This window comes from Malus domestica, chromosome 14, assembly GCF_042453785.1.
Source record: "Malus domestica chromosome 14, GDT2T_hap1".
NCBI lineage: Eukaryota > Viridiplantae > Streptophyta > Magnoliopsida > Rosales > Rosaceae > Malus > Malus domestica.
In genome coordinates, this window is record NC_091674.1 from 23,089,305 (window position 1) to 23,104,186 (window position 14,882).

The 14,882-nt window shown below is 39.7% G+C and overlaps 2 protein-coding genes across 2 annotated transcripts; one reads left to right on the plus strand and one right to left on the minus strand.

Moving 5' to 3' along the window:
• The first annotated feature begins 1,336 nt into the window (after positions 1-1,336).
• On the plus strand, positions 1,337-7,565 carry LOC103454868 (ribonuclease TUDOR 2). Its single transcript, XM_008394460.4, has 17 exons — positions 1,337-1,602; positions 2,067-2,252; positions 2,471-2,545; positions 2,647-2,760; positions 2,852-2,962; positions 3,096-3,302; positions 3,416-3,634; positions 3,709-3,816; positions 4,005-4,175; positions 4,273-4,470; positions 4,569-4,934; positions 5,031-5,261; positions 5,337-5,522; positions 5,608-5,688; positions 5,776-5,970; positions 6,380-6,757; positions 7,097-7,565. Exons 2-17 carry the CDS (start codon positions 2,097-2,099, stop codon positions 7,283-7,285), a joined length of 2,985 nt encoding a protein of 994 aa, XP_008392682.1. The 5' UTR covers positions 1,337-1,602; positions 2,067-2,096; the 3' UTR covers positions 7,286-7,565.
• Positions 7,566-8,881: 1,316 nt separating this feature from the next.
• On the minus strand, positions 8,882-11,882 carry LOC103454869 (calnexin homolog). Its single transcript, XM_008394461.4, has 6 exons — positions 11,656-11,882; positions 11,487-11,556; positions 9,751-10,880; positions 9,578-9,649; positions 9,380-9,493; positions 8,882-9,278 (listed from the first exon to the last, which is right to left on the minus strand). Exons 1-6 carry the CDS (start codon positions 11,734-11,736, stop codon positions 9,111-9,113), a joined length of 1,635 nt encoding a protein of 544 aa, XP_008392683.3. The 5' UTR covers positions 11,737-11,882; the 3' UTR covers positions 8,882-9,110.
• Positions 11,883-14,882: the final 3,000 nt, after the last annotated feature.

The following is a 14,882-nucleotide window of genomic DNA, read 5'->3' on the forward strand; positions in this document are numbered from 1 at the left end:
GACATGTGACAAATGATATTGTTAATTATAAAAATTGAGAGGGAAATGATTATTGAAATTGAGCTCAATTGAATTCACTCTCCTCAGACTGTGACAATGAGGTCTGAAGTGGGACAAATAACGTTGTTGATCATATAAAATGAGAGAGACTTGGGTCATTTAAAGTAACTCTTCTCGGGGGGTGTGTTAGAGAGAATTACATGATTATAGATAACGTATCAAAAAGTAATCAGTTACATGATAAAATGCTAAGTTATGTAAAGTTAATACACAAAAGATAGTTATCTCGTAAAAGAAAAGGGAATCTTCGACTCTTTAGAAAAACCTACATAACAATAAAAGGTGAGATAACGTGTCAAAATTTATTTCTTAGACGAATCATGATTTCCAATCACTTAGATAAAAGTTTGTTTCTATATGATGTAACCAAAATAAAATTCTTGTATTGTTTATTAGTGCTTTGCTTTTTCCTTTTTGTAGCTTTTGGCTTTACGTTACGTTTTATTACTTACTTGTGTTCATAGTTAGTAAAATAAAACGGGTATATTATGTGAGAAATACATATGTGTATTATACGATAACTTCGTTAAAAAAATGTTTTGAAAATCGGTCATTTTTCTTAAAATTTCAGTTTATTTATTTATTTTCATTAATATGTTATAATAAGTATAGAATCCGTGAATTTTATATGTTTTATTAAAAAAATATATGTCAAAATGAACGTGTATTAATATTTATGTTCGCATATAATACATGTATAGTACTTTGAAGTTATAAAACGTGCAACTTAACGAATCTTTCAAATGCGTACGAAAAACAAAAATATTTTTAAAAAATACGTTCATACGAGTATAATACATTAATTTACTAACTATTTTAGTGTTTGTTAAGTATATATATGAGAGTTGGTGACGTCTTTTATTGAGTAATGAGTTAAAATTAAATTTCGTGGAGGAGCGGAAAACAAGGGGTGCCAAAAATATGACATAAGAAAAGTGGGCCATTTAATTTGGGATAAGGATTGTCTGCCCTCCTTGTTCCGTGCTCTCCTGTTTTGTGTGGTCACGGTTAAGTCACGTCAACATTTTATATTATTTTTTTATAGAGATAATAAGACAAAAATGAATAGTAATATAAAATGTTAACCTGGCTTAACCGTGATCACACGAACACGAAAACACGAACAAAGAGGGCAGACAATCCTTATCCTTTTAATTTGTCCTAATCCGTGTCAGAACCTTTTGGGATTAGAATTTACATCCAGATAGATTCTGTAATTCCACATTTCCCCTCTCAAAATAACTAATTACCTAATTAGTAATAATCTAAAATGGAAAGGGTAAGAAATTCAGACCACCGTGGCATGTTGGGTAATTTCGACCCAAAACGCGGGGTATAAATATAAACGTATTGCTGGATACAGAGCTCGCCATCGTTCCCCTATATATATGCAACACTTCTGAAAGCCATAGCGAAATATCTTCTCTCTGTTTCGCTTTCGTCTTGATCCCGCCGCTCGACGACGCCGTTTCGACGACCCCAAGGATCCGATAGAACGCGTCAGCCCGGATAGATCCGAATAGCCTGATCCGATCCAGCTTGGTAATCTCTCTTTCTATCGCATTCGCAGATCTCTCTGGCTTGAAAATTTTGCTTCGGATCATTTAATCGGATTGTTATTGTTTGCATTACGCGGAATTAAGAAGTTTTGAGGGAAAACTGTTTGGTTTTGCAATCTGCGATTGATTGATGGATCTTGTGACTCGAATGGTTAATTCTGCTGTTTTTTTGTCATGTCGTATTCGATATGTCGTTGTCATATTGATGCATGTCTTTGTTGGTGTGGGATTTGGATCTGAATGTTGACGTTCTGGTACGGATTTGATTGTTGGTGTTTGTAAAGATTGTGGCTTTGCATGCTGGGTTGGAGAGATATTTAGTGTTCACAGTGATTTGGTGATTAAAATTTAATTGGGTTGTGGCTTTTTTTAAATTTAATTGGGTTGTGTTGTTTGGAATTTAATTGGGTTTTTGTTGATGGGATTATTTGGATTTTGGTGGTGTAGATCTCGATTAAAATTTAGAAGGCTGTTGAGATGGCTTCATCAACAGCTTCCACAGGATGGTACAGAGGGAGAGTGAAGGCTGTGCCTTCAGGGGACTCCTTGGTCGTCATGGCCCTCACAGCCAACAAGGCCGGACCTCCACCCGAAAGAACCATCACTCTGTCGTCACTTATGGCTCCGAAACTGGTAAAATGAATAACATCCCTTGTCTTTCATCTGCCTATGTATTTTTATTTGGTGTATGCATTGAATTGTTGTAAATTCTTGGTCTTTTCCAGCATTTGAGAATTATAATAACAGATTATGGTTCTGTTTTAGCTTAATTTTTTGCTATTGATCACGGAGTAGATTGATCGCTGACATTTTTTAATGGTTTTTTGCTATTGTGATGTTTTTATTGCTAGGCTCGTAGAGATGGCCAGGATGAACCATTTGCATGGGGCAGCAGGGAGTTTCTGAGAAAACTCTGCATAGGAAAGGTGCTTATTTTATATACGTTATTGTGCTTTATTATCTCAATACTAGTCATCTTTGGTAATAATGTGCATGATGCATCCACCTCATTATATTTTTCAAACAGGAGGTGGCTTTCAGAGTGGACTATGTTGTACAACAGATAGGGCGTGAATTCGGCTCGGTTTTCCTTGGTGACAAGAATCTTGCTATGCTGGTTGTTGCTGAAGGCTGGGCAAAGGTAGTTATCTTTTCAACTACCTTTTCATTTCTATTGGTTGCTGATTTTTTATTTATTTCTAATGGCTGTAAGCTGAATCCTGTTTGTGCAGGTCAAGGAGGGTAAGCAAGGTCCACAGAAAGCAGAAGCGAGTCCTTACATTGCAGAGCTGCTACGTCTCCAAGAGCAAGCTAGGACTGAGGGCCTTGGTCTTCATAGCAAGGTTTGCACTTAAATTATTTTCCTCCTTTTTTCTTATATTGTACATCTAACATGTTGCAGTATGTTGAAAGTTGACGTCAAACTCGTTCTGTATTTGAGGACATGAAATATGATTATTTTGTTGATAATAACAGGTTCCTGGTGCTGGTGAAGCATCCAAAAGGAATCTACCTCCCTCTGCTATTGGGAATGCCAGCAACTTAGATGCTGTGAGTCTGTTGGCTGAAAATAAGGGCAGGTCAATGGAATGTATTGTCGAGCAGGTTCGTGATGGAAGCACAGTTAGGGCCTACTTGCTTCCGGATTTTCAGTTTGTCCAAGTATTCGTTGCAGGAATTCAGGTGTGCATTCTTTCTTCAATCTGGACACGTACGTATAAGATTTTGTTCATATCTGATTTTTACTCAGAAAGTAATAACATGTATATATAACATAAGTTCTCTCTTCCAATTAGGCCCCATCGGTGGGAAGGAGACCTGTTACATCAGACATTGTTGCTGAACCAGAAACAACTTCCAATAAAACAAATGGAGATGTTTCTTCTGAACCTCGAGGACCTCTAACTTCTGCTCAAAGGATTTTAGCTTCAACAGCATCGTCTGTTGAAGTTTCTGCTGATCCATTTGCATTGGAAGCTAAACATTTTACAGAAATTCGTGTGTTGCATAGAGATGTAAGCAACTTTCTATTGCAGGTTATCTTGGACGTTGTTATTACAATCTTATCAATATTGTGATCGATTTATAGGTCCGCATCGTTCTGGAAGGCAATGACAAGTTCAGTAATTTGATTGGGTCAGTATATTACTCCGATGGGGACTCGGCAAAAGACTTGGCCCTCGAGCTTGTTGAAAATGTAAGAGCTTAAACTGTGTAGTATTTCAAATTTAACATTATTGATGACTAATGTTTTCCTATCGCTGACTGTTGAAATATTTTATGGCATGCTTTCAATCTTTCCATGCAGCTTCTTGCATGCTCTATTGTCAGATCTCTCAGGCCCATATCTAGGGCATACTGACAATCTTCAAACCTTTTGTTTAGGGTTATGCAAAGTACGTTGAATGGAGTGCAACCACGTTGGAAGATGATGTGAAGCGGCGGCTGAAGACTGCAGAGCTTCAAGCGAAAAAAAGCAAGTTGAGGATTTGGACAAACTACACACCCCCTCCTACAAATTCAAAAGCAATTCATAACCAGAATTTCACTGGAAAGGTAGTATGTAATGTTAGTTATGGTTATGTTTGTTTATCACAACATAATGATTTGTCCTATAATATATACTCATGTAATTGATTTTTCTTTCTTCCAGGTTGTGGAGGTTGTAAGCGGGGACTGCGTGATTGTTGCTGATGATTCTGTTCCATTTGGCAGTCCACTAGCAGAGAGGCGAGTTAATCTTTCAAGTATTAGGTGTCCGAAAATGGGCAATCCTCGTAGGGAAGAAAAGCCGGCTCCATATGCCCGTGAAGCCAAAGAGTTCCTGAGAACACGCCTTATTGGACGTCAAGTATGAGATTAGTTTTGAGTCACTGTTTTCTTCATCATAGAAGTCTCTCTTTTAATTTCAAATAATTTCAATATATTTCCATTTGGCATGTTTTGTAGGTAAATGTTCAAATGGAGTATTCAAGGAAGGTCGTCCCTGGAGAGGGAGCTGCACCTACTTCTGGACCTGCCGATTCAAGGGTAATGGATTTTGGAACAGTTTTCCTTGCATCTCCTACTAAGGCTGAGGGTGATGACGCCCCAGCACCTGCTTCATCTGCGCCTGCCAGTCAGCAGGCTGGTGTGAATGTTGCTGAGTTGGTGGTTTCACGTGGCTTTGGCACTGTTATTAGACATCGAGATTTTGAGGAGAGATCAAACTATTATGATGCCCTTATGTCAGCAGAAACACGTGCTACTGCTGGAAAGAAAGGAATACATTCTACCAAGGAACCTCCAGTCATGCACATTACAGACTTGACAGTGGTGAGTAATAAAATAATTCAATCATTCCTTACTTAATTGATGTGTCTAACTGTCAGTATACAATTTCACTCATTCCTTAATTGATGTCTCTAACAGGCATCAGCAAAGAAAGCCAGGGACTTCTTTCCATTCTTACAGAAAAGGAGGAAAATTCCTGCTGTTGTGGAATATGTCCTCAGTGGGCATCGTTTTAAATTATTGATTCCCAAGGAAACATGCAGCATTGCCTTCGCATTCTCTGGTGTCAGATGTCCTGGTCGTGAGGAGCCATATTCAGACGAAGCAATTGCGCTCATGAGGCGAAGAATTATGCAGAGAGATGTTGAGGTAATCTCATTTAACATTCAATTCTCGTTGCCACTTGGTTATGTTCTAGCTTTGATAAAATTATGTCTTTTATAGATTGAAGTCGAGACTGTTGATAGAACCGGGACCTTCTTGGGATCTTTATGGGAGTCAAAGACCAATGTGGCGGTTGCCCTTGTTGAAGCTGGCCTTGCAAAATTTCAAAATTCTTTTGGCGGTGAAATCCCTGATGGGCACCTTCTTGAAAAAGCTGAGGAATCTGCGAAAAAGAAGAAACTGAAAGTATGTGAAGCAACATACCTACATTATTACAGCTGTCTTCCTGGTAACTATGCTAATTTACATTCTTTTTTTTTTCTTTTTGCAGATCTGGGAGAACTATGTTGAAGGAGAGGAGGTTCCCAACGGTTCAGCCGTTGACAACACGAAACAGAAAGAAGTGCTAAAGGTACCTGGAATGCAATTGGATTTTATTATTTCCCATTCTATGTATTATAAAATGCTGAGGAATATCTATCATGTTCCTTACTTTCAGGTAGCGGTGACAGAGGTTTTGGGAAGCGGTAAATTTTATGTTCAGACAGTTGGGGATCAGAAAATTGCCTCAATTCAGCAACAGCTTGCATCTTTGAATCTTCAAGAAGCTCCCGTAATTGGTGCTTATAATCCTAAGAAGGGTGACATTGTCCTTGCTCAGTTTAGTGCAGATAATTCTTGGAACCGCGCAATGGTGAGTTACAACCTGAATCGTCAGTTTTATATTCCAATTGTAATAAATATTTTTAATCTTCTTGAGTTATTTTAGTCCATAAGCATACATTTTTTGCCTTTCATCCCTTCCCCATTTTGAAAATAATAAAAATGTTAATGTGTTGTGAATTTATATACGTCTGCTAGCAATTTTTCCAAGGAAAAGAGTGGCTGGATGATAAAAACATAGCAGATGATAATCATATTCCCTTGATGAACTCTTTAGATTTATCCCTAGGCTTTTATTTCCAGGAAAATTAATAATCTTATCATCTGGCATTAAGGTATAGGTTTCTCTATTTTCATAAAAGGCAAGTCTGATTATGTGACTTGTACACTGAGTCTTTATAATTTCAAATTATTTAATTTGTGTATTTCTTCATGCAAAGATTGTCAATGCACCTCGAGGAGCTGTGGAATCCCCTAAAGACAAGTTTGAAGTTTTCTACATGGATTATGGTAACCAAGAGGTTGTCCCTTACAGTCAGATACGGCCTCTTGACCCTTCGGTTTCCTCTGCACCCGGTCTTGCTCAATTATGCAGCCTTGCATACGTTAAAGTCCCGGGCTTGGAGGAGGACTTTGGTCAAGAAGCAGCAGAGTATTTAAGTGAGCACGCATTAAACAGTGCCAAAGAATTTAGGGCCATGATTGAGGAAAGGGATCTTTCAGGGGGAAAAGTTAAGGGTCAGGGAACCGGGCCAGTGCTTCTTGTGACTCTTGTCGCTGTGGATACTGAGATCAGCTTGAATGCCGCCATGCTTCAGGTTTGAGTTATAGCTCTTTTTTCTATTTAGTTTTGAATCTCATCTTTTAAATTCTTTCCTGCTGCCCATCACAATCCTACCCACACAAAATCTGCGTGTATATGTTGTCCCTCGGGGACATATATAATCAGTTTTACTCGGAAACAATCTGTTGTGAACTTATAAGTAATGTTTAATTTGTGATCAAGTATACAATAAAACATCGATGAATTCATGCTTCTGTCAAACAGAACCCTCATCATGTTATATAAATATGTAATGCTTGTCTGAATCTTTTTAAACTTCTTTTTTCGTAATGTCTTTCTGAATGTCATCTGTTTAAATTTGTGGAATTTTCAGGAAGGACTTGCAAGGCTAGAGAAAATGAAGAAACGTGAAACCAAGGAGAGGAAGACTGCAATCGAGAACTTGGAAAAGTTCCAGGAAGAAGCAAGGACTGATAGGCGGGGGATGTGGCGCTACGGAGACATCCAGTCCGATGATGAGGACGTTCCTCCGGTTAGGAAGGCCGCTGCTGGCAAGCGATGAATATACAGTAATAGTAATAGTGACGGAAGATAAGTTACAAAAACAACTCCGACGTAAGACGAGTTTAATTTATAGCATATATCATATGCTTTTCAGAGTAAGAGAGGGAAAGAAAGAAGAAAAAAGGAACGTTATGTTGTTGCAGTTAAAGTTTTGTTTCCGGTCTGCGGATTCTGTTGTTTTTTTGGATGAGAGGGAACAATTTTTTTGCAAAATTCGAATAAGGTAAAACTCTACCCCATGTGTTGTTCAGTCTCTCTTTTGAGGCCAGCATAGACAATTTTGTGCGTCCACCAAAAGCTTAACATTTAGTTACTGTCTTGTATTTATAAATTTTTTTCGGTATACAACGGTACATTTCGAAAAAGCTTTCCTGCACCAAACATTAACTGTTTGGAGCTGTTTGTGTGTGTGGCTTCTATTATTATTATTGATTGATGTGTGTTAAGTTTATGATAATAAGGGTTAAGGAGTGTTAAGTTTATCAACATTTGTCAATGAGTGATAAAAGCCAGAGAGAGGCCATGACCCTTAATACGGATTTGACTACTTCAACTGTTTACCGAATACGTTAGTGAGATTGGTTGATTGTGTTCGAATACAATGCTGTATTATCGGTGATATACCATCGAACAACCAATTGCTTCTATTTTTTGCCGGCGTCCTGTATTAATGAGAAGATGTTGCCAACGAGAAAATTTTCATTGACCGGAACACTGGATGGTACACTACATGTTTTTATACATGAAAAACTTTATTTTTTAAGTTAATAACTTTTTAACACACATGTCTCACTATTTGTATAGTGACACGTGATATCATTTCATGTTTAGGTCACTCTAAAAAACTTCCTGTTACCAAGGCCTACCTTCTCTGATTGGGCCTACCTTCTCTGATTGGGAAAAGAATTCGTCGAGGAGAAATGAGTTTGGGAATCCCTAACTCGCTAGGAGGAAGATTTTTGGTGGCAGAAATGGTGGCTCTTGGTGATGCTTAAAATTTGCTACTCATAAATTTGGTCATTGATGCTATCTTGGGTTATTGAGTGTTATATAGGTCTCAAGAATTCCATCCTATAAAATGGTATAAACCGTTGTGAAATGCCTTAGTATAAGTTGGCCTTAGATTACTTGTAGGAAACTAGATATACGGACAATCGTAGTTGAATGTATAGCTAGTAATAAATAACATTTTTATGGTGTCCTTATTGAGATAAAATTCTGATTCCGCCACTAATTATGAATATGTTTACAACAACTTTCTTTTTTTTCTCCTTCATTTAGATGTGTTCGTAAGTAAACACTAAGCCCACTTTCCAAATCCTCAAAAATCGCAAAAGCTTTCTATCAAATAAATGATTTGATATTTAGCATCTAATCTCACATCTTCCTTTAAATTACCCTAATTACCCTAACAAACAACACCTAGAGGCCCCTTCTCTGAATCCCCTATTATTCCTCCTTGTCTTTCATCTGTCTGTCTTCCGTAGTTTAGGTTAAGAATAGATTAGAATATAGCTTAACTACGGATAAAGAAGAGACTAGAATATCGCTCGAACAAATAAAAACACGTACTATCATAGACTTGCAATCATCATGCTGTCAAAGAAATTCTTTTGTTTTGGTCATTAGAATATCGCTTAATAGATGCGTCATTTACACTCCTCATGCATTTTAAGTGTTTCAACATAAAGGGCTAAAAGAACAAAAGAAAAGAAAAATATTGCCAACATTCATGAATAACCTACAAAAACATACTAAGGCTCAAAATTTGAAGATGACGGAAGTGAAAACTGCCATCGGTGGCTTCCTCTTACTTCTCCGCCTCAGTTTTCACGCCTGGTCGTTGTCCTTCTGCGAGGAGCAGCGGCTCCTTCCTTCTCGCTCTCAGATGAAGTACCTTCATTCTCCTTCTCCTTCTCATCTTCCTTAGCTGCTGCTGAGCTGCTGCTTGAAGCAGCGGTGGCTCCGGTGGTTTTCTTCTCAACTCTTGCCTGCACAAAGAGAAAGCAACATTTAGCAACAACTACTTCATTAGCAACATCACTAGCAACAACTACTTCATTAGGAGTTTTTGAGGGCCTTCAACGCTCACAGGTTTCTTCCCGCCAAAGAGTAGCTTGACGAATACGGTGAAGATGATCACCACAATGGCAACAAGGATGCCAACGGTAAGATTTGGTTGTTGCTCTGCCTTCTCAATGAGATCCTGCACAAAACAAGCTTGGATTTTAGGTTGCGTTCCAGAAAATCACCTTCGAAACAGATAATAAACGAAAGACTGATGACTTACAATGATCTTAGACTTGTGGGAACTTAAAAAGGGAAGATCTGCGACTGTGTATAGGAGGTCAAATATTTTCTTCTGCAGGAAATAAAAACACGATTATCAGTAACTGTTCAAAGTATCCATCATATAAATTCCATTAGACAACAGCAAGAACTGAGAAGATGCAAAATATTTACCTGGAAAGTAACAAGGAACCCTTCTGCGCCCTGAACATCTTCCTCTTCCTTCGCCTTCTCCTTCTCAACTTCAAATTTTGGTTTCCAAGCGGTCTCTCTGTATGCTTGTGCAACTTTCTCGTCTTTCGCTATCAAAATGTTGTCAAACAATATACCATCTTGCATTGTCCAGATCTCAATGCCAACAGCAGCGATAGACTCAAAGTTGGGTTTGTCAGCTTCAAAGTAGCTGGGGTTTGGAATCTCCTGAGGCTTCCAGATACCCTTGTAACTGGGGTTATCGATGAGTGGAGCATGCCATTTTCCCTTGTAAGCTGGGTTTCTCTTCATTGGCTTCTTCCATTCGCCACAACCAGGGGCTGTCACACACTTCGGGTTATCGATCCTTGGGGCTTCCCATTCACCATCCTCCTCATCATCCCAATCTTCTGGTTTTGTGGCATCGGGATCATCTATCTCCTCAGGCTCATCATCCAACCATCCTTCGGGTTTCTCTGCTTCTTCATCAACAATTTCCATTGGGGCGTCCTCATCCCAATCCTCTGGCTTAACGGCATTTGGGTCTGGAATTTTGGCTCTCTCATCCCAGTCCTCAGGCTTCTTATCCTCTGGATCAGGGATTGTCTTGGTAGGAAGAAGAGGTGGCATAAAATCATCAGCTGATAGGAAATTCGCCTTCTTCTTCTCTTCTCCATCAACCAGAATTACCAACTCGTTATTTGGTTTCAGAATGGCAGTGTACACATGAGTGAGTTTGTCAGATGGGACAGAGGGTGGAGTCGTCAAATGGTGTTCAACGTACTCTCCGCTCTTGGGGTTCTTGTGCTTGAAAATGAAGTGAACCTTGTTTGTGAGCCCACATTTGTCAGGTCCAAACATGATCGAATAAGGAGACTCATTGTCAAATATCTTAGGCTCCCATCCAGCCTCCTGGGGTCGAAGGTATTTCAGATAGGCACCACCACATTCAAGCCCGTTCTGGAGACGAGTCTCAAATTGGAGAACAATAGTTCCATCATTCAGACTCTCAGGCTTCTCAAGCTCCTTCACTATTGCGTACTTCTTGGCCTTCTCACTCACAAGAAGCCCGTAATCCTCATGACCCTCACTCTTCGAGTGGCTCCACACACCTAAAAGCAAATCAGACGTCACTATAAGCTTGCAACTCCAAATACGGCAACAAACATCCCAAAATCATGATCAATGAGCTAGAATTGTCAGATTTTATGAGCAAGGGACATAAAAATTTCGTATCTCATTCAAGTCCATTACGATTCACAAAAGCCATACGTTTGCACAACAAGATCCGATCACACAATAAACAATTCCATGAAAACAGAAGGATACATTACTGTAGTGATCTCACTCTGCATGCTACATATTGTCCTCCAAAAGGTACAATATTTCGCATCATAGGGATTTGTACGGTTGCTTAATAGTTCACTTAGCTATTAGCTTAATAGTTTACCAAATGATTATTTCTGTCACAAAAGCAATATTCTAACTAATCTAATCTACAGGGTGGTGGATTCGAACTCGGGCACAGCGTGCCGTGACCAACTGACCTAATCCGCATCTGCGTTAACACAATTATTCAAGTTTAACATACAAGGAAACCATTAAATACTCAGATCGATCGATCACACAACCATCCAATAACTACAGACACATACAAACATTCACATACACACAAATATATATTCCTTTTTCTCTTAAATTAGAAAGAAAGAACGGACCTTGGTACTCTTCCTTGCTGGAAACGACCCATCGGCCTTCGAATGGGTTATCAAACGAGTCGTAAAACACCTAAATTCACAAACCAATCGAAATTCGTAAGAAATTGGGATTCAAATCTGAGATTCAAAGCATGAAATTGCAATTACAGATTGAGACGATGCAAATTACCGTATCGTCGGAAGCAGATAGCTGCTGAAATGCAAAGCAAGCTGCGAGCACCAGCAGAACACCAGCGCGAACCTTAACCATCTCTCTCTTTCTCCCTATCGCTCGTCCAAGTTCTTTGACAACTCCTCTCTCTGGGAAATAGAGTACCGAGACTTGTACATATAGATCTGTACAACACTGCCTTCGACTTGCGTCGGCCAATCAAATCACGTGCCACGTTGAATGGACCAATGATATCCGGCCACGTAAAAATTTGACGCATCGTTGCGTCCCTTGCGAGTTTCGACCTTTTTGGTTCCGTTCTTTCTCGTGACTGGGCCGGGTCAAGCCCAAATAATTATTCACCCGGCTAAATTGAATTTCTCTCTTCTTATTTGGTTTTATCTTTTATTGTATGAATTTTTTTTTTTCGTAGACAGGGGATATAAACTCCGCCGTGTAAGTTTATCTTACATTGCCGTTCCCGAGCCCGGATAAAGGAGGAGGGGGAGGGCGTCAGGTAGTCGACAGCCGGCACTCCATGATCACGTCGAATCCTTATGAAAATGAATCCAGAACGAAATCGCGCTAAAGCTAGGGCGTCACCCGTAAGTGGCGCGCTGTGTGGCCTGAGCACAGTGATAAGTGAGCAAGGGTCGCTGTATCTCCATCGGCACCCGGATACAGTGTTAAATGAGCAAGGGGGCTATAGAAACTTCTTTTCGAACGACTCCACTCAAAGTTGTTTGGGAGCATATGCTCCTATCAACTTTACACTGGACACACAAAAGAAGTACTTTGATCCTATTAGACGGGGAAGGGTGAAGAAGCTAGGACAGAAGGGTAGAGTTCAAGAGAGCAAAATGCGTTTAGGAACGTGGAATATAGGAACCTTGACGGGAAAATCTATGGAAGTAGTAGAAGTTATGGTGAGGAGAAGGATAAATATTATGTGCCTACAAGAAACTAAGTGGGTTGGTCGTAAGGCAAAGGATCTAGAAAACTCAGGGTTTAAACTATGGTATTCGGGCACAAATAGAACGAGAAACGGTGTTGGCATCATCGTGGACAAGACCTTGACACAAGATGTTGTAGATGTCAAGAGGGTAGGAGATAGAATCATGGCAATCAAGATTGTAATAGGACAAGAGCTTATCAATGTGATTAGTGCGTACACACCTCAAGTAGGGTTGGATACGAGTTCGAAGGAGAAATTTTGGGAAGACCTTGGAGACTTGGTGCAAGGAATTGCTCAGACGGAGAAGTTATTTATAGGAGGAGATTTAAATGGACACGTGGGCAGGGAGACAGGCAACTATGGAGGTTTTCATGGTGGCCATGGTTTTGGGGAGAGAAACGAGGATGGGGAAGCTATCTTGGATTTTGCAATGGCATATGATCTCTTCTTAGCCAACACCTTCTTTAAGAAGAGAGAAGAACATGTGATCACCTACAAGAGTGGGTCGTCAAAAACACAAATAGATTTTCTTCTAATGAGGAAAGGGGATCGTATAACTTGTAAGGATTGCAAAGTTATACCAGGAGAGAGCGTGACTAATCAACATCGCTTGTTGGTGATGGATGTACATATCAAAAGAGTGAGAAAAAAGAACAAGACTTGGAAGTGCCCAAGGACTAGATGGTGGAATCTAAAAGAAGAAAAACAAGTCATTTTCAAAGAGAAAGTAATCACCCAGTGTGTGTGGGATAGAGAGGGGGAAGCTAACCAAATGTGGGATTCCATGGCTAGTTGTATCCGAAAAATAGCAAAAGAGGTATTAGGAGAGTCCAAGGGCTTTGCCCCACACCAAAAGGAATCTTGGTGGTGGAATGAGGAGGTACAAGCAAAGGTGAAGGCTAAGAAGGAATGTTGTAAAGCCTTATACAAGGATAGGACCGATGAAAATGGTGAAAGGTATAGAAAAGCGAAGCAAGAGGCGAAGAAAGCTGTGAGAGAAGCTAAGTTAGCGGCTTATGACGATATGTATAAGCGACTAGATACTAAAGAAGGAGAGTTGGATATCTATAAACTAGCTAGAGCAAGGGAAAAGAAGACAAAGGACCTAAACCAAGTGAGGTGCATCAAGGATGAGGATGGAAAGGTTCTTGCTACAGAGAACGCGGTTAAAGACAGATGGAAAGGTTATTTTCATAATCTTTTCAATGAAGGACATGAAATGAGTGCTTCTTTAGGGGAGTTGAGTAACTCAGAAGAGTGTAGAAACTACTCTTTTTATCGTAGAATCCGGAAGGAAGAAGTGGGTGTAGCTTTGAAGAAGATGAAGCATAGAAAAGCAGTAGGCACAGACGATATACCAATCGAAGTGTGGAAAGTTTTGGGAGAGACAGGTATAACATGGCTCACTGACCTTTTCAATAGGATTTTGAAAACGAAGAAGATGCCGAATGAGTGGCGAATGAGCACTTTGGTGCCTATCTACAAGAATAAGGGCGATGTACAAAATTGCATGAACTATAGGGGAATTAAACTAATGAGTCATACAATGAAGCTCTGGGAGAGAGTCATTGAGCATAGATTGAGGCAAGAGACACGGGTTTCGGACAACCAATTCGGGTTCATGCCAGGGCGTTCAACCATGGAGGCAATCTATCTCTTACGAAGATTGATGGAAAGATATAGAGATGGGAAAAAGGATTTACACATGGTCTTTATAGATTTGGAAAAAGCGTATGATAGGGTCCCAAGAGACATTCTTTGGAGGATTTTAGAGAAGAAAGGAGTACGAGTAGCATATATCCAAGCTATACAGGATATGTATGAAGGAGCAAAGACTGCCGTAAGAACTCATGAAGGACAAACCGAAAGCTTTCCCATAACTGTAGGATTACATCAAGGCTCATCCTTAAGTCCTTACCTTTTTGCGTTGGTAATTGATGAGTTAACAGGACATATTCAAGGTGATATTCCTTGGTGTATGCTTTTCGCAGACGATATAGTGTTGATAGATGAAACTCAGGAAGGGGTAAATGCAAAGATTAACCTTTGGAGAGAAGTGTTGGAATCTAAAGGTCTTCGCCTAAGCCGATCAAAGACAGAATATATGGAGTGCAAGTTCAGTGCAAATGGAGGCCAAAACGAGTTAGGGGTAAGGATCGGAGATCAAGAAATACCAAAGAGCGACCGTTTTCGTTACCTAGGATCTATCTTGCAAAAGAACGGAGAATTAGATGGAGATCTCAACCATAGAATACAAGCTGGATGGATGAAGTGGAAGAGTGCATCCGGC

What these genes read in the sequence shown, in the direction of transcription:
- LOC103454868 (XM_008394460.4), top strand. Translation starts at nt 2,097, where the DNA reads ATGGCTTCATCAACAGCTTCCACAGGATGGTACAGAGGGAGAGTGAAG. An exon ending in CGAAAAAGAAGAAACTGAAA is followed by an intron (nt 5,523 to 5,607) that starts GTATGTGAAGCA and finishes TTCTTTTTGCAG; the next exon opens with ATCTGGGAGAACTATGTTGA. An exon ending in AACAGAAAGAAGTGCTAAAG is followed by an intron (nt 5,689 to 5,775) that starts GTACCTGGAATG and finishes CCTTACTTTCAG; the next exon opens with GTAGCGGTGACAGAGGTTTT.
- LOC103454869 (XM_008394461.4), bottom strand. Translation starts at nt 11,736, where the DNA reads ATGGTTAAGGTTCGCGCTGGTGTTCTGCTGGTGCTCGCAGCTTGCTTT. An exon ending in TATCTGCTTCCGACGATACG is followed by an intron (nt 11,557 to 11,655) that starts GTAATTTGCATC and finishes TTGTGAATTTAG; the next exon opens with GTGTTTTACGACTCGTTTGA. An exon ending in GGTTCCTTGTTACTTTCCAG is followed by an intron (nt 9,650 to 9,750) that starts GTAAATATTTTG and finishes TATTTCCTGCAG; the next exon opens with AAGAAAATATTTGACCTCCT.